This window comes from Capra hircus, chromosome 3, assembly GCF_001704415.2.
Source record: "Capra hircus breed San Clemente chromosome 3, ASM170441v1, whole genome shotgun sequence".
NCBI lineage: Eukaryota > Metazoa > Chordata > Mammalia > Artiodactyla > Bovidae > Capra > Capra hircus.
The window spans coordinates 112,780,287-112,799,766 of record NC_030810.1 but is presented as its reverse complement, the minus strand read 5'-3'; the positions used below and the strand labels follow the sequence as shown (position 1 = coordinate 112,799,766).

The following is a 19,480-nucleotide window of genomic DNA, read 5'->3' as shown; positions in this document are numbered from 1 at the left end:
TTTTTAAATGGTTAAAATGATAAACATTATGGAGATTCTTTTAAAAATGCACAGACATTATCAAAACAAGGAGTGGATACCTGTTACTAATGGCAGGAACATGAACAAAGAGGTCCCCAGGGATGGTGAATGTGGCAGTGATGAACGAGGGTTCTGTTCGTTGAGATATTGTCTTTTACTTTTTTTATTGAAATATAGTTGATCTACAATATTGTGCCAATCTCTGCTGTACAGCAAAGTGACTCAGTTATACACACATATGCATTTTTTTTTATCTTCTTTTCCATTATGGGTCATCACAGTATCTTCACTACAGTTCCTGGTGCTACAGATTACGACCTTGTTGTTTATTCATTACAAACGTAATAGTTTGCATCTACCAACCCTACATCCCAGTCCACTGCCTCCTCCCCTTGGCAACCACAAGTCTGAGCTCTAAGGCTATGAGTCTGTTTCTGTTTTGTAGACAGGTTCATTTGTGCCATATTTTAGACTCCACACATAAGTGATATTATGAAATGTGTCTTTCTCTTCTGACTTACTTCACTTAGCATGACAGTCTCTAGCTGCATCCATGTTGCTGCAAAAGGCGTTATTTTGTTCTTTTTTTATGGCTGAGTTAGCACTCCATTGTATATATGTACCACGTCTTTATACATTCATCTATCAATCAACATTTAGGTTGTTTCCAAGTTTTGGCAATAGATAATAGTGCTGCTATGAAAATACAGGTGCATTTTAGTCTGGGTATATTCCCAGGCATAGGGTTGCTGGATTATAGAGTGATGCTTAAATTCCAAAATATATAAACAATTCATATCATGCAACATCAAAAAAAAACCCAATAAAAAAAAATGGGCAGAAGACAACAGATGGCCAGTAAGCACATGAAAAAATGCTTGACACCACTAATTATTAGAGAAATGCAAATCAAAACTACAGTGAGGATCACTTCATACCAGTCAGAATGGCCATCATTAAAAAGTCTACAAATAAAACATGGTACAGAGGATGTGGAGGAAAGGAGCCCTCCTACACTCTTGACTGGTACAGCTACTATGGAGAACAGTATAGAGGCTCCTCAGAAAACTAAAAATAGGATTACCATATGAACTAGGCTCTTCATCTCCTCCTGATGTGATGGATAAACATCACTGGCTTCAAGAAGACCCCCGAACATCGTGTCAGCACAAGAAACTGGGCTGAGCTAGGTAATATTCAAATGTTCCCATGGAAGCTCAATTACATTATTTCTTACTCTTGAGCATAAATGGCTGTAATAAAGTAAGTCACCATCCTTAAAAGCAAGCATGTGTTAGCTTTGATAACAACTGATTCTTGCTAACTCTTTCTCTATGTACAGATTAATGCATTCAGCAGCTCTGTCCCTGTTTTAAAATCATTCCGAACTTGTTTACCTCAGGAGGAGAATCAAAGCTATTCACACAGTGACTTTTCAATCTGCTACAGACTTGGGAGAAAAAATAAATGCATTTTCTCATGTGTGGTCAGGCATTCAGCACGTAATAAGGGAACCAGATTCACATGATATGTGATTCCTAGGAATAAACTCCTGGAAATAATCTACCATTCCCACCTGGACTCGAGTCTCCAGCCACACTGTGCTGCTTGCTAATTCTTGAACCTGCAAAGCCCATTTCTGCCCCATGGCCTTTGCACTTACTGTTCCTTCTGTCCAGAGGCCTCCTCCATATATTCACATGGCTTGCTTGCTCCCTGTCTAGGTCACACTCACATCTCTAGGGATTCAAATGTCACCCTAAACTAGAGGCCTTTTCCAACAATTCATATAAGCTTTCACCCCTTACCTCCTGATACTATCTATCCTCATGCTCTGCTTTATTTCTCTGCCAACAATTTACCTGTATTTTCTCTTCATTTATCTTCATCATAGCTACCAGAATATAAGCTCCGTGTAGACAGGAACCTTGTTTTGTAAACTGTTCAGAGCTCAAAAAAGAAAGTCAATCTATTTTTTTTTTTTGTGATTTATTACCTTTATATACCAAAGTTCTTATAATATTATTGACAGTATTTTCTGTTCTGTACATTACATTCCTGTGACTTACTGTATTATTAGTTTGGTGCAAAAGTAATTGCAGTATTGCATTGTTGAACTTTGCCATTTGATATTGGAATACATTCTTAAATAAATATGGTTATGTTATACATCATTTTAATGAGCACTTCTATTTTTATGCTTTTGGCTAATGACTTATCATTTGCTGTTTATTTTATACTTATTTTAGACCATAGAAATGATGTTAGACAAAAAGCAAATTCAAGAGTTGTTTTTTTTTAATTCAAATTCAAAATGGGTCATAAAGCAGCAGAGATAACTCACAACATCGAAATGCACCTGGCCCAGGAACTGCTAAAGAACGTACAGTGCCACGGTGGTTCAAGCAGTTTTGTAAAGGAGACAAGACCCTTGAGGATGAGGCGCTCAATGGCCAGCCATCAAAGTTGACAGTGACCAATTCAGAGGATCATTGAAGCTGATCCTCCCACAACTACACAAGAAGTTACCAAAGAACTCAATTTCAGCCATTCTACGGTCATTCAGCATCTGAAGCAAATATGAAAAGTGAAAAAGCTCGATAAGTGGGTGTCTCATGAGCTAACTGAAAAAAAAATCACTGTTTTGAAGTGTCCTCTTCTGTTATTTTACACAACAATGAACCATTTTTCAATCGGATCATGACACGCAACAAAAAGCGGCTTTTATACGACAACTGGCGACGACTAGTGCAGTGAGAAGCTCCAAAGCACTTCCCAAAGCTAACCTTGCACCAAGAAAAGCTCCTGGCCACTGTTTGGTGGTCTGCTGCCTAATTCACTACAGCTTTCTGAGTCCTAATAACACCATTCCATCTGAGAAGTATGCTCAGCAAATCAATGAGAGGCACCAAAAATTTCAATGCCTGCAGCTGGCACTGGTCAACAGAATGGGACCAATTCTTCTCCATGACAACGCTCAACTTCATATCGCACAACCAACACATCAAAAGTTGAACAAATTGGGCTACAAAGTTTTGCTTCATCTGCCATATTCACCCGGCCTCTGGCCAACTGACTACCACTTCTTCAAGCATCTCAACAACTTTTTGCAGAAAAAAAGCTTCCTTGACCAGCAGAAGGCAGAAAATGCTTTCCAAGAGTTTATCAAATCCCAAAGCAAATATTTTTAAGCTACAGAAAAAAACAAACATTTCTTGTTGGCAAAAATCTGTTGACTGTAATGGTTCCTGCTTTGATTAATAAACGTGTTTGAGCCTAGTTATGATCAAAAATTCATGGTCCAAAACCACAATTACTTTTGTATCAATCTAATACATACCCAGTAGTTTGTGCCTCTTAATCCCCGCCACTATTTCCATCCCCTTCCCCTCTAGCAAAGATTAACTTGTTCTCTGTATCTGTGAGTCTGTTTCTGTTTTGTGATATATGTTTGTTTTGTTTTTTAGATTCCATGTATAAGTGAAAGCATATAATATTTGCTTTTCTCTGATTTATTTCATTTAGTAGAATACCCTTCAGGTCCTTCCAGGCTGTCACAAGTGGCAAGATTTCATTCATTTTTGTGGCTGAATAATATTCTATTGCAAAGCATATAAACCACATTTAACCATTCCTCAGTTGGTGGGCACTGAGGCTACTTCCATATCTTGGACATTGTAAATAATGCTGTGAGAATGTAGAGAAAAGGAACTCTAGCACACTGTTGGTGGGAATGTAATTGGCACAGCCATCATGAAAAAAGTAGGGAGCTTCCTCAAAAAAATTAAAAGCAGAACTAGCACATGATTCATCAATTCCACTGAATATTTATCCAAAGTAAAAGAAAGCACTAATTCAAAGAGATATATGTACCCAATGTTCATTATACCTTTTAATGACTGGAGGAAAAAATTAAGTTCTGTGTCAGTACACTATTCTTTATATTGACGAGAATGCCTTGGCCAAGATTACTAAAGAAAGCAACGATTTGTTTCCTTTGGCTAAGAAGACGACTGTAACATACTCCTCAATCCACATCAAATGCTTTCTAAAATTTAATAAAGTATAGGCCCCTTTTTAAGAAAAAAAAAAATTTGCAAATGCTCAGGATTTGAATGAATAAATGAAGTGAAGTGAAATGAAAGTCATTCAGTTGTGTCTGACTCTTTATGACACCGTGGAGTGGGTAGTCTTTCCCTTCTCCAGGGGATCTTCCCAACCCAGGGATCGAACCCAGGTCTCCCGCATTGCAGGCAGATTCTTTACCATCTGAGCCACAAGGGAAGCTGGTATAGTCATACTATGGGATATCATTCAGTAATAAAAAGAAGTGAAATGCTGATACATGTCATACTATAGATAAGCCTCGAAAACATTATGCTAAGTGAAAGAAACTATATGCAAAAGCCCACAGATCACACGACTGCCATTTACATGAAACCTCCAGAACAGACAGATCATAGAGACGGAAAGTAGACGAGAGGTTGCCTCGGGCTGCATGGGGGGGATTGGGGCTGATTCGAAGGTGATGGCTAAGAAGTACAAAGTCTCTTTGTGGGGTGATAAAAATGTTCTCAAATTGATCATGGTGATGGTTGCACAATACTAAAAACCACTGAATTATATGCTTAAAATGGATGAGTTGCAGTATATACGAGTTATGCCTCAGTAAAGCTGTTACCAAAAAACTCTTGGCAAATCATACATAATTGTTTATATATGTAAGACAAAAAAATTGGATATTAACTATTTATACATACAGGTCTTTTTACAAATTTATAAATTAAACACAAATTATACAACAAACAAATTCAAAGTAAAAATGTTCATGTCAGAGAAGATTTTGTTATTTAACTAAAACTCCATCCTTTCTCACAACAGGAATATGTTGTGAGTACCTCATCCAAGTTCTACAGAGTCCAGCAGACACACACCTGGGTGATAGTATTTTGACAACCAGCACAGCACAGGACCCAACAAATCAGAAGAGATACTGGAACTAATAAAAATAAATGGCAGTCACACAAGCCGGGAGCAACTCAAGAAGCCACCCCGGGGAGCGTGGCCGCATCGCAGCCTCGCCTGCAGTCCTGCGCCCCGTGAGCTGGCGCCATTTTTCTGCTACTCTATTCCCACCACTGCCAAATCGCGCTTCCACAAGGTATGGCCCTTCGCTTTATGGGAATTCCCTACAGACATATGGTAAACTTTTCTTCACTGCACGATTACAAAAGAACTTTCTGGTGCCAACACAAGAAAACAAGCAAAACTGTAGACAATAAAATCAGTTGGCAGCATTCGGGTATAATATGGCCCTTCCAAATGACTGCAATAGGCTTATTTTACTTTGGTATTGGCTCAAATGACAACACGAAATTTTAAAATTCTTATAAAGAACTCAGACCCTGGAAACTAACATCCTTAAATTGCACAAGAGCCACAGAACCCATTTTGAGAAACACTTACCCACAAACTAAGGGAAAAAAGTAGCTGGCACACAAAGTTGATGCCTTCAGTAGCTAACATTTACCGGGTGCTTAAGTGTGTCTGACAGCCAACTTGGATGGTTTTCTGAGCCCACTGCCCTGCCCAAAACACATTAATTAGAAAGGAGAGAAGGGGATTATTATTTATGTTTTAATTTCATGGCTGCAGTCACCATCTGCAGTGATCCATGTGCTAAGCACTCTGCTCAGCGCTTTGCACGCACTCACATAAAACTGAAAAATATATCTGCCGAGATGTCTACTTCTGCTTTACTGACTATGCTAAAGCCTTTGACTGTGTGGATCACAATAAACTGTGGAAAATTCTGAAAGAGACGGGAATACCAGACCACCTGACTTGCCTCTTGAGAAACCTGTATGCAGGTCAGGAAGCAACAGTTAGAACTGGACATGGAACAACAGACTTGTTCCAAATAGGAAAGGGAGTATATCAAGGCTGTATATTGTCACCCTGCTTATTTAACTTATATGCAGAGTACATCATAAGAAACTCTGGGCTGGAGGAAGCACAAGCTAGAATCAAGATTGCCGGCAGAAATATTAATAACCTCAGATATGCAGATGACACCACCCTTATGGCAGAAAGTGAAGAAGAACTAAAGAACCTCTTGATGAAAGTGAAAGAGGAGAGTGAAAAAGTTGGCTTAAAGCTCAACATTCAGAAAACTAAGCTCAGTCCCATCACTTCATGGCAAATAGATGGGGAATCAATGGAAACAGTGGCTGACTTTATTTTGGGGGGGCTCCAAAATCACTGCAGATGGTGACTGCAGCCATGAAATTAAAAGATGCTTACTCCTTGGAAGAAAAGTTATGACCAACCTAAACAGCATATTCAAAAGCAGAGGCATTACTTTCTAAACAAAGGTCTGTCTAGTCAAGACTATGGTTTTTCCAGGAGTCATGTATGGATGTGAGAGTTGGACTATAAAGAAAGCTGAGCACCAAAGAATTGATGCTTTTGAACTGTGGTGTTGGAGAAGACTCTTGAGAGTCCTCTGGACTGCAAGGAGATCCAACCAGTCCATCCTAAAGGAAATCAGTCCTGAATATTCATTGGAAGTACTGATGCTGAAGCTGAAACTCCAATATTTTGGCCACGTGATGCGAAGAGCTGACTCATTTGAAAAGACCCTGATGCTGGGAAAGGTTGAGGGCAGGAGGAGAGGGGGATGACAGAAGATGAGATGGTTGGATGGCATCACCGACTCAATGGACATGAGTTTAGGTAAACTCTGGGAGTTGGTGATGGACAGGGAGGCCTGGCATGCTGCAGTCCATGGGTCGCAAAGAGTCGGACATGGCTGAGCGACTGAACTGAAGATATCCCAACTTTACTGATTAAAGACTGGCAGAGTAAGAAACATGTCCAAAATCATTCAGCTAGTCAACAGAAGGAAGAGGATGTGAACTTAATACTTATGACCCCAATACTAGAGCGCCCCAGTAAAGGGGGGGAATCTTTCCAATCCCTGCTACAAGTCTAATATTCAGAATAATGTCACCACCACACCACCGGTCCCTGCTCCACTACCACCATGATGTGCACAACCTAATCTCCAAAACCTGTGACTATGTTACCTTACATGGCTAAAGGGACTCTGCAGCTGTGGTTAAATTAAGAACCCCACGACAGAGAGGTCATCCTGGATCATCAGGAGGAGGAAGAGTCAATGTACGGACCAAGGTCTTACACGTGTTAGGGGGAGGCAGCAGCGTCAGAGGTCAGATGTGATTGCTGGCTTTGAAGATGGAAACAAGCCAAGGACTAAGGAATTCAGGCAGCATCTAGACGCCAGAAAAGCAAGGGCGCAGATTCTCCCTAGAGCCTTGGAAGGAAAGCAGCCCTACCAACTGGATTTTAGCCTCCCTTCAGACTTTTGACCTCCAGAAGTGTAAGATAAAAGGCTTGCTTTGTTTTAAGCCACTACGTTTGTAGTAATTTGTTACAGTAGAAATAGGAAATTAACAGGGCCATGCTAAAGTAATGAGAGGGAGGCCTGTGTTACAATCTAAGCTGCTCAAAGGTAACCTTGCCAACTCCGAATTTGGAAAGAAAAGGACAACAATTAATGGCAAGAGAGAAAATGATGTCGAGGGTAGCTGCTGAGGGGGAGAGTTATGCAAACAAACAAAATGTTTCCTGGACAAAGCCTTCCAGAAGAGGGTAAAGCGTGGATTTCGTGGCTGAATGTATGAGGAGGCCACAAATGTATGAGGCGGCCACATGCAGGGGCTGAATGCATGTGGGGAGGGAAACGCGCAGCTATAAGGCACTCGCCACTCAGCCACTGCTCCATAAAGCCCCCGTGTCCCCCAGTCCCTGGATCTTCTCCCAAGAACGTCCAGGGCCATTTTACGTCTATTGGTTCTCTCTCGAGAGATTTCCGGAAGAGGTGGCACCACTGGAAGGGAGTTGCGGGAGTGGGGAGGGCTTGGCCATGTCCTGGTCACCTACCCATTCTGTTCCAGGCCACTGACCACACCACTCCTGAGCAGTCCCTCTTGAGAGATCAAGTCCCTGTTCAACAGCAAACTGATCCCATGCCGGACTACTGTGAAAGGTATCTCTAGGGCGGCCGAGTGTTCACCAAGCCCACAGGCGGAGGAGCCACAATGAGGACCACACACCTGAGTGCATCCAGCTGCAGGCACACACCCTGCCGAGCCAGGCTGCGCGGCCTCTGGGAGGCTGCACCCCAGTTCTGCAGAGCTCAGTCCCCGGGCTTTTAACAGGCATAAGTCTGGTCTGTGGCCACAAAGACAGCCACCTTCTCTCCAGCCCTGAAGGTCCAGCAAGATGCCTCTACCCTTCCCCACCTGAGGCTGCCCTTTCAGCAGCCACAACAGGTCCCCAAGGGGAGGCAGTGACAGAACAGCAGCTGCCCCTCTGGAGCCCAGCCTGGCTCTCCACACACCAGTGTCCCTGGCAAGTGACAGAGCAGGGCAGGTCTGACTGCACCGCAGCTCCCCCCTCCCTGGCACCTCAGCCCCTCAGCAGAGCCGCACTGGGTTTCACTGCTCTTTTGCTCACATGGCTATCGTCTAAGATTAATTTTCTCCATCACGCAACAAAAGCCTACTGAGCAAAGGCTGGCATCCTGCCAGACTCTGGGAATATAGTTGTTACAAGTGCTACAAAAGAGAGAGGTGTGGTGCCATGAGACCATGTGAGAGGACAAAATGGTCCAGTCGGGGGAGCCTCCCCGAGGAAGCAAGGCTTGCCACCGAAATCAGGAAAAAGATGCTGGCTGTTAAAAGAAGCTAGATGAAGCAGCTCAGTATCTCAGGGTATTTATCTATATGAAATGCTTTGAAACCCAGAAGAAGGTGTAAAAATGACACTGATGAGTATAAATAATCCTTTTTGGTTTATAAAGTAGTTTTTCATGCATTATCCCAGACTCAACAATAGCACCAGGGAAAACAACAAGTATCATCCTTTCCCCTTTATAAACAAGGAAACTGAAATTAATGGCAGTCAATACCTCACCAAGTTTACACATCAAGTCAAGGGGCTGCAAGCTCAACTCTCATTCTTCACTGAGAGCTCTTTTGACTACACAGTGCTGCCTTCCTGAGGAATCTAAAAAGTGCAATGATAGGGAATAGTATTAATATCTGGGAACAAAGGCCTTGAAAATCATACTAAATATTTGGCCACCAAATTCACCTATTCACACAGCAGACCCAATGGTGCAAAGTCAGTAGCCTGATTTCAGTACTACCAGCCACTCTTCAACTTTCAACCAGTAACCTCCAAGCAAGCAATCCCACTGTATCAGACCAACTGTGGACTCACAGAACTTCTCTGAACTTTGTGAATCGTTCTAAGTTGTGCAATTTTTTTTTAAAGTCATAGCCCCTCTTCTATTGTCGTCTTTGTCCAGCTGGCATCTTCTCAGACCTCTGAATCCTTGGTAGACAAAGAGCAGGGCTTCCCAAGTGGCACAGAGGTAAAGAATCCCTCTAATGCAGGAGATGCGGGTTCAATGGGTCAGGAAGATCCCCTGGAAAAGGACATGGCAACCCACTCCAGTACTCTTGCCTGGAGAATCCCATGGACAGAGGAGCCTGGTGGGCTACAGTCCACGGAATCACAAAGCGTCAAACATGACTGAACAACTGAGCAGATAAAGAGCAGGATAATCACCCAGTGCTTCCGGGGAATATCTCTAAGCTTCCTCCCTACCTGGGTCATCACTGAGATCAGAGGACAACATGTGGTCAACCTAGTATGAGGCAGTGGGTAAAGCACGTGATCGGAAATTAGAGGGCTTACTGGTTTGGTCTGGCCTCCTTCACTTAGCTATCCTATCTGGTAGACAATAGGCAAGTCAGGTGTGGTGGGTGGAATGATGGGCCTCCAAAGGTGTCCGTATCCCAATGCCTGGAACATGTGGCTGTGCTATGTTACATGGCAAAAGGACTTTGAAGAAGTCATTTAAGAACTGTGAGATGGGATGATTATCCTGAATTCTCCATACAGACCCAATGTCATCAAAAGGATCTTTATAAGAAGGAGGTAAGAGGGTCACAGTCAAAGAAGGGGACATGGTGATGGAAGGAGAGTTTAGAGTGCGAGGCCACAAGCCAAGCAGTACAGGTGGCCTCAAGAAGCTGAAAGAGACAAGAAACAGATTCTTTCCTAGACCCTCCATAAGGAACACAGCCCTGCTGATGCAATTTTATTTTAGTCCCATAAGACTCACTTCTGACCTCTAGAACTGTAAGATAATAAGCTTGCCTTGTTTTAAACCAGTCAGACAGCATTGATTTGTTTCAGTAGCAACAGTAAACTAGTACAGAAAATAACAGAAACTGAAGGTTTCTTACGAGCACAACAAACAAGGGAACAGACCACGGTCTTTATGCGTCAAGGGTCTCAACCTTGGGGATCATGCCAAATCCTGAAAAAGGAAACAAGCAAAAAGCAGGTGCAAAAGGGAGACGCAGACGTAAAGAGCAGACTTTGTACTCAGTGGGAGAAGAAGAGGGTGGAATGACTTGAGAGAACAGGACTGAAACCTACGCATCGCCGTACGTAAAGTGAGAGCCAGTGGGGGTTTGACGTGTGACACCAGGCACCCACAGTCGGTGGTCCGCGGCAGCCTGGAGGGATGGGGTGGGGAGGGAGGTGGCAGGGTGTCCAGGAGGGAGGGGACACATGCATGCCCACGGCTGATTCATGTTGATGTATGGCGAGAACCATCACAATACCGTAATTATTCTCCAATTAAAAAAAAAAAAAAAAAAAAAAAGCTGCTGCTACCCACAGCTGCAGTTCATTCCAACTCAGTTTGACAGTCAAAGTGTCCCCAAATCCATCCCAACTCCCGATTAATCAATGGAAATTCCTAGAAGCCGTCCAAAGAAAACAAGGAACCAAAAAATGTGCAGTGAATCTCTACTGGCCTCACACTGCAGTGGAAAGCATACTGGGCTGGGCATCAGAAGATCTGGGTCTTCCTCCTGTGTGACCTTGGGCCTCTGTAAAATCTGATGGACAAACTGATAAACTGCGCTTACAGTCACATCAAACAATGAATGGTGTGTTATGATTCTGCATATTTGAAGTACACAATAGACTGAGTTTAATCAAGTACATTTTATTGAGGAAAACATTTAAGTCACTCATTCATTCACAAAACACTACTGTTTTCTAATGGTCAGGCATTAAGCCAGGAAGCCGAGGTTCAAAGACAGTACAGTGTGATGTGGCCACCTCCCCTCAGGAGATGCAAGTCCTCCCTGAGCCACAATAGCCTCATCTCTGGGGTCATTTGGCTGCAGTATCTACTGACCATGGATTCCAACCCTCAGTAACCCAGGGCCCTTCCTGTCTCTCCCAAGTTGGGTAACACCTCCCAGTTACACACTTGCTTAGCCTCTGACCCTTTTACTAATAATACATTCATGTGTCTAGTTTGCCCACTGCTGAACAGCAGCACCCAACAGAATACTGAATCATCAGCACAGCATGTGCCTGTGCCAAGGGTCCCCTTTCTTCCTTCCTCCCTGTCCCATCTTTCTGCCTCTCATTGAACAGCAGTAACAAAATTATTCCCTTCTCCAGGAAGACGGATCTTCCTGACCCAGGTCTCCTGCACTGCACGCAGATGTTTCACCATCTGAGCCACCAGGGAAGCCCCAAATGATATAACATATGTGAAAGAAGGTTAAAAGTTGTAAGTGTACAAGGTACAAATACACATGAATAATCGCTATTAGCCACAGAGCAAGAGGAAGCACTGACCACCCCCACCACCCCCAGCCGGGCAGGGCTGGCTCTCCTGCCCCTTACTTCTTCCTCCACCGTCTCCCAGGTCCTAGGCCCTCACCTGCGTGGTCTCCACTCCAAGTGGGCTCCACACATGAGAACCGGGAGCACACCACGCTGGTCACCAGAGCCTGGCCAACAGCTGTGCATCCAGGCAGAGGGGCCCTGGGTGATGAGGGCAGGGCCTGGCAGGGCCAGAAGTGGCTCTGCCTGGAGTGTTAGAGAAGCAGAAGGGGAAGGTGCTCGATTCAGGGGAGGCCTTCTGAGAAATGCTGATGAATTCATCCATTTATGTGCTAACTCACACCATGCCGCCTGCGCGAAGGCTGCATTTACAACCATTCACAACCCCAGATCTTGCCCTCAGAAAAACAGTACAAGGAACTCCCACACTCTGGCATAGGGTAGTTCAGCCAGGGGGTCCCTGTGACAGCAAGCAGCCTGGCAATCCATTATGAAACCATGCTCTGCTCCCCGAAACCACCCATAAACACTCCAAGTGCTTAACGGCCCCCATCCCAACAAATCCTTACCGGAAAAAAGAAAATTCATCTATTTTAAAAGCCAGTATCCAATCAGATACACATGTTGCTGCTAAGTTGCTTCAGTCGTGTCCGACTCTGTGCGACCCCATAGATGGCAGCCCACCAGGCTCCCCTGTCCCTGGGATTCTCCAGGCAAGAACACTGGAGTGGGTTGCCATTTCCTTCTCCAACACATGAAAGTGAAAAGTGAAAGTGAATTCGCTCAGTCGTGTCCGACTCTTAACGACCCCATGGATTACAGCCCACCAGGTTCCTCCGTCCATGAGATTTTTCAGGCAAGCGTACTGGAGTGGGGTGCCATTGCCTTCTCCAGATACACGTTACTGAGGAAAAAAAGAATTATACTGCGGGGGGTCAAAAATGATGCAACCATTATGGAACACAGTACAGAGAGGCCTCAGAAAGTTTTAAAAAAGAATTACCATATAACCCAGTAATCCCACTTCTGAATATACATCAGAGGAATTCAAAACAGGATCTCAAAGAAAAATTTGCATATTCAAGTTCACTGAAGCATTATTCACACTAGCCACAACAGCCAAAAGTCAGAAGAAGCCCAAGCATACAATGGATAAACGGATAAAGAAAATGTGCTATACACGTTCAACTGTATACACCCCTGGTGGCTCAGTCAGTAAAGAATCAGCCTGTAGTGTAAGAGATCTGAGTTTAATCCCTGGTTTCAGAAGATCCCCTGGAGAAGGAAATGGCAACCCACTCCAGCATCCTTGCCTGGAATATCTCATGGACAGAGGAGCCTGGCAGGTTGCAGTCCATGGGGTCGCAAAGAGTTGGGCACAACTGAATACTGTGCAGCCAAAAAAGGAAGGAAATGTCATGTGCTACAACATGGATGAACATTATGAACATTATTCCAGGTAAAATAAGCCAGGCCAGATGGTCAATACAGTGTGATTCTATACATATGAGGTATCTGAACAGTCAGATTATACGCACAGAAAATATAAAGGTGGTGGCCAAGGGCTGTGGGAAGAGGCAGGGAGCATCAGTGTTTAATGGGTACAGAGTCTCAGTTTCACAAAGATTTCAGAGTGACCTGTTACACGGTGTAAATATACTTAACACTATTGAATTATACACTTTTAAATGGTTAACATGTCATGTGTTTTTAATCTCCATTAAAAAAAAATCTTTGCAAGCACATGAAAAAGAAAAAGATGCCGAGGACAGATAACATAAATTTTAAAAGAAAAGCTATATGGAGAGAGTACCTTGAGAAATGGGGAAAAAGGAAAAGCATCAGCCAAATCAACGGTCCACCTAATCAGCTTGGAGTCGGCGCTGCAGGTGTGACCCGGGGGCAGGAACAGGACTCCAAATGCCGCAGAAGTCCCAGCTCGGAAGGCGAGTCTGGTCCCCTCAGGACAAGCCCTTCACTGAGTGCTTGCCTGTCTGGGAAATGCAGACAATCTGCATTGCTTCATCCACTGTCCTGTCCAGGAAGACTGGCATCTAAAGGGCCTGGAATGGCACAACTCATTTCACAGACGTAAGGCTCCAAGGTCCTTAGAGTAACTGCTTTCCTCTGAGGACAAGCCGCTGCTTGGGACCAAGCTGGAGGCCTGCACCTGTGAGTCCACAAGAGCACCCAGGAACCAAAGTCTGCAGCGTCCTGCCCAACGGTAGCCTGGCACCATTCAACAGAAAAGAACAAAGTCAGGAACAGTCCTGAACACGGAAATCACATGCTCTGGTTCTTGACAAGTGTAATTACAGCCAAAACAGCTTCTAAAAGGGAGGGAAGAAAAGAAAATAGCACCCCGGACCTAGCGGTGAATTGGGGGGTTCACGGTAAAACACACACCCGGAGTTCTCATTGGTGGCCAGACTAAACAAGTGACCGGACAGCCAGACCAAACAGCTTTCTGGCCAATTAATTCCTCCCTCTAATTTAATGAGCTGCTCATTAAGTGCTGGAAGCAGGTCATAGGGAAGAGAGCTGCTGGCACATGGCCCGCTGGGCTGACAGGTGCTGAGGGAGAGGAGACAGGGACCACACTCCAGCCCCAAGGGCTCCAGATCCCGTGCACGGCCAGCGCCACCAGCCACCACGGCCCACCTCTGCTTCGAGATGCTGTTTGCCAGTACCTCCGTTCCTTGCACAAAGTTGGATTCCTGCCACTGACTCCCTCGCTGGGGAAGTTCCAAGTCCCGGCCTTTCAGTTCCCAGCGGGAGTCATCACCCAAACCAGGAGCAGCGCAGTTCTGGGCGTGGATGCCCATCAAACTACCGACACCAACTTGATCTAGAATCAATTATTTAATGCCCCAGACTTCCATGTCCTCATCTACAAAATATAAAAACAATACTCTCACTTCATCTAGAGTAGCTACAAATAATAAATAACATTATTTCCATATTAAAAGGCCTAGTAAAGCACCTGTCACACAGTAAGTGCTGAATAGTAGCTACTATTCTGATAGCTACTATTATTATTAATTACTCTAATAATAATAATAGTAGAAACAACATAGTCACTGTGTCCTAGTCGAGTATGAAGAAAAAAGGGACTCTTTTGGTTGAAACCCCAAGGTCACAACTGTGGTGAGAGCAATAACCCATCCGCAAAAGGATGACACTCCAGATACACCCAGCCAGGCCTCAGCGGTCTCTGCCTGAGTGGGAAGGTGAAGGAAGAGAAGAGGTCTGGGAATACTGACTGCCAAGCCTGAAGTCAAAGGCATGTTCTCATGAAAGCAAGTGGAGAGCTGCATGCAGGCTGCACACCCACCACTTCAAGACCTCTGTGATTCTCTGAGCCTCAGTTTAATCCAGATAATGAAGGTAACATGATCCCATTTGACAGTTTGTTGGGAACATTAAATGAACTCATATGAAAGTGACTCATTCCTGCGTCCAAGAAAAACAGTATTGATGTATTTAAAAATACTTTCAACAAATTCAACTTAACAATAAAAAATGCTAAAGAACTGGGAGGGTCAAAGCAGTGAACAGCCTAAAATAAGTAGGCTAATGAACTGCTTAGAGAAAACACAATGAATTGAGGTTTCTGTTGTTCAGATGAACTAACTAAAAAAAACTGACAAAAAGCAAAATGAGGCTCCCAACATCTTTACGTTTTCCACTGAAGTGAGTAGATTCTTCTAGAAGACAAAGAGCTCAAACCAGGCTGCATTCAGGATGACCAATCCAGCCACCTCCAATACCAATTCTCTCCAAAAAATCACTCCAATTCATTTGCCCAATCCCAGATCCCCCCTCAAACTGCACAAATCTAATCTCTTCTGTTTCACGACAGAGTACATGGGGAAAATCCTTCACAGTGGTCAGAAGACAAATTATTCCATCTCTGATCCGTGTACCACAGACTCTGGTCCTAAAGCAATAGATTGGAAAGTTGACCAAACTCTTTTAGAATATCTGAAATAGCAGAAGAGAATGCACACACATGTCCAGAGCCTAAAGCAACTGACCAAGGAAATTCTGTTGAAATCCCACGTTTGTTAAAAATTTACGTAAATTTTCTTTATGCACCACAAAAATGCTTTACTTTTTAAAAAGTGCTTTGAGCCAAGTATCAGCTAATTACTAAACCTTTTCACTAAAAGCTGAATAAGTTCACCAGTCTCCCTCTCACTCCCTGGCAGACCCCACATCCTCAGGGGTAATATGCATCTCAGTTTGAGAAGCGGTAGTTCACAAGACGGAGAGGGTGGTAGCCCTCCAGCCATCGTATGTCCATTTTAACCTTGGCCTTTAAGCAACATCAACCACCTAACTCGGAATAGTTCCCCTGGACAGTATAGGTGTCTTGAACAGAGTGCAGCCATCCATTCTGGCACCCTGAGCACTTTCTAAAAGGGCAAGCAGGTAGGATGCCTGGGTTCCAGGCCCACACAGCCCCATCTCCAGCCACTCACCCGGATCCGGCGCATGGCAGCCACAATCTCCACTCTGCTGTTGGGCCTCGGTACGTCCAGACTTCCAACGTACTGTGGGGAGAGAAGCAAACACTCTCTGAGAAGAGGGATGGCAAGAGTCCCTAATCACAGAAAATTAGGGCTGGAAGGATTTCCAGAGGTCATCAAGTTCATCTTCCCATTCTACAGATAAGGAAATTAAGTGCCAAAAGGATGTTTCCTGAGTACTTCTAACTTTATAGAAAGCAAAACGAGAAACTGCTTCCTTTTCTCATCTTGTTTTTAATCAGAGAGGCAGGCAAGGACTGTGTTTAAACAAACGGGCTTCTGAAACGAAAAGGGTTGGGTATGAAGACTCTCCCACCACCTTTGTGGCAAGCTAGTTTGCCTTTGTCTCAGTTTCATCATCTGTAAAATGGGATTTCAGTAAAGATAAAGTGGAGTAAGGTATAATCTCTTACAGAAATCTGGTCTTCATGTATTAAAGCAATCTAAAGGAATAAAGAAGAATAATACCTACTTATTTTTTAATTAATGAAACTTCACTGAGTTTGCCCTGGATGTTACAGAGACCTCAGACATTTGAGTAATTTCCTGAATAGAGAAAAGGAATGGACTAGTTATGCATTTAAAAATCTAACCTGATTAAACCAAATGACATACAGGTTGTTTAATATCGTATATAATTTTTTGCTACACATGGCTCAAATAATGCAGATATATGCAGAGTACTGTCAATGGTTTCAAGTACATCTCTCTTTTGTATATTAATGGACATACAAATTCATAGACATGCCGAGGAATTTCTGTTATGTGAAAAGGTTAATACTTCTCACATTGTTCTGCAACTTGATTTTTTAACTTTAAAGATAACTTGGATATCTTTCTCCACCAATGGATACAAGTCTATCCATTACTTATGACCACTCCGCTACTGGTGACACTTCCCCAGGGCACTCTTAGAAAACTGCTTCCACAAACCTCCTTATCTGCACACTGCTGAGCTCATCCAGGTAGCCCTTCAGGCTAGATTCCTACAAGTGGGACTACTGGATCAAAATTATAGATAATTTCTAGATATCATTACTCAGTAGGATGAAACAAGAGAACAGGACAGCCCCACCCTATTCTATACTGACCCACTGGGATTTGCCTTTTCCTTTTTAAAAGCACATATAAAACAGCCCAGAGGATATCCCAGAAATTAATAGCCCCAAGATAATTTAAAAGTCTATGCAACCAAGGACCACATTAATAGAAGTGCAGGACAGTCATCTGCAAGAAACATACTTCCTGTGGTTACGAGAACGGAAGGTTCTTCCTAAAATTTGGAGCGAGGCTGGTCCCAGTGAAAAGGGTTTTGAAAACTAAATACTGGGAAAGGATTTCCCCTCGTATTGATCCACAGTGTGTGGTAATACACTGGAGACAGTGATTCCCTGCCCCCGCAGGAAATCTGGGCCCCACATGGACGGCCTCACCATCGCAGGTAAACAAAGGCCCCTCGACCTGAGGATCTCAGCGCACTGCCAGCTTCAACCATGGCTGGCATAGCTCCCCTCTGAGCTCTGCGACTCCATGGTTTGCCAGCATGTCAGTGACCCACACAGCCAGGAATGACATGAGGCCAGGTTTGTGACGGCCCAAGTTCAAAGCCACCCCCTCGCAGCTGGGGGCCGTCTCCACACTCCCCCTCCCGAGCGCTGCGTGCCTGGAGGCTCCTGCCCTGAACTCTGAACGGTCAGGAACTGGCAATCAGTCTGAACGCAGACGCCGAAATGGATCCCTGCCCCCTCCTTTCTCAGAAAGGGGCAGCACTGAGAACCCCAAACCAGTCAGGGGTACAGAGAGAGGAGAAGTGGCTTTCTAGCTCTGGACGAGGTTTCCTAACCAGGGAGCAGCATTCTGCACGTGAAGGCGCTGACATGAGGACACCCAACATAGTCACGCTATCCATGCCTCCTTCACGCCATTAGCCAGCTGGTACGTGTGCATGTACTCAGCACACACCGTCACACACATCAGTGCACACATGCTCACACACATGTGGCACGTGCATACACATGACTCACCACACACACGCATCTCACACAGCCCACACGAGCATGCACACAGTCATCCCACGCTCACTAACACATCCCACTTGCAGTCACACCACACGCTCATCTTCCTTCTCAACCATCTGAAGAAAATCACAAATCTGCCTTTCTGAGAGAGAGTATGGAGCAGACACCCATCTCTACCAGAGCTAGAACTTATGGTTATTCGAGGAGATTAAAAGGAGACATGAAGCAGGGATCAAAAACTAAACATCCACACTAATGACAAACGAAAAAGCAGAGCAACAATTTCAGGGAAGCAGAGGAGGGGTCAAAAATCAGAGGGTACAATGAGTAATTACTGCCATTATGTACATGTATAACTCCATAACAAAAAAGTATCTCCATACCTAACTATTACCACCACCACCACAAATAATCTCAGTCCACCCTGAGGCTCCATTTTGGGCAAAATACAAGACAGTCTTAGACCAGACAGATCAGGAAGCTCACACAACCACGTAAGTTTAAATATATCAGCGCCTGCTTCCTTTTCACTACCATTTAGAAAAGAAAAAACAAAAACCTAGAAGGAAGATGCAAATTGTACTAAGTCATCAACATACAAGATTTATGAGTCAGTTTTATCTGTGGCTTCATCTTCCAGATAAGGAGTTAAGTGCAAATAAGGTTAACCAAAGGACTTCAAATATTCTTCAAGTTTCCAGAGAAACCTCAGCCTTGGTGCTAGGTTAATACCTCAGGAAGTTGTTTTTTTTGGGGGGTGGGGGGTGCTTTTTCTTCATTTACTTGCTTCCACCTTATTTTCTAGAGATTAATTTCTGAAGACTGTGATGAACTGAACTGTAGTGTTTCCTGGTGAATCACACTAAAAGCAGCAAGATGTAACAGCTTAACACAGTCACGAATATTATCACCACCCACTGACTTGTGAGACTTTCTGCCCTTATCCTCCTCAAGGAACAGCCTTTTGTTTAAAAGGTTTCTGTCAAGTGTTTTCGGAGATCAGGAAAAAAGATATGTATGAATCAAAAATAAACACATCAAATTATCGGCTTGTAATGATGCTGGAGAAACTGGTATCCTCAGACTTGGCCTCTGACAAACTGGATAAGATACAAAGAAATAACTGCATAAAATGTACAAAGAGGGAACTATGGATAC

The 19,480-nt window shown here is 43.9% G+C and overlaps 1 protein-coding gene across 2 annotated transcripts in view; it reads right to left on the bottom strand.

The window, feature by feature from the left end:
• Window positions 1–19,480, bottom strand: part of C3H1orf226 (chromosome 3 C1orf226 homolog) — a 358,341-nt gene that overhangs the window by 250,921 nt on the left and 87,940 nt on the right. For both annotated transcript variants that reach the window (XM_018046419.1, XM_018046420.1), the window contains exon 2: window positions 16,257–16,328. In XM_018046419.1, the coding sequence (XP_017901908.1) occupies window positions 16,257–16,328 (72 nt within the window). The remainder of the gene's footprint in view (window positions 1–16,256; window positions 16,329–19,480) is intronic.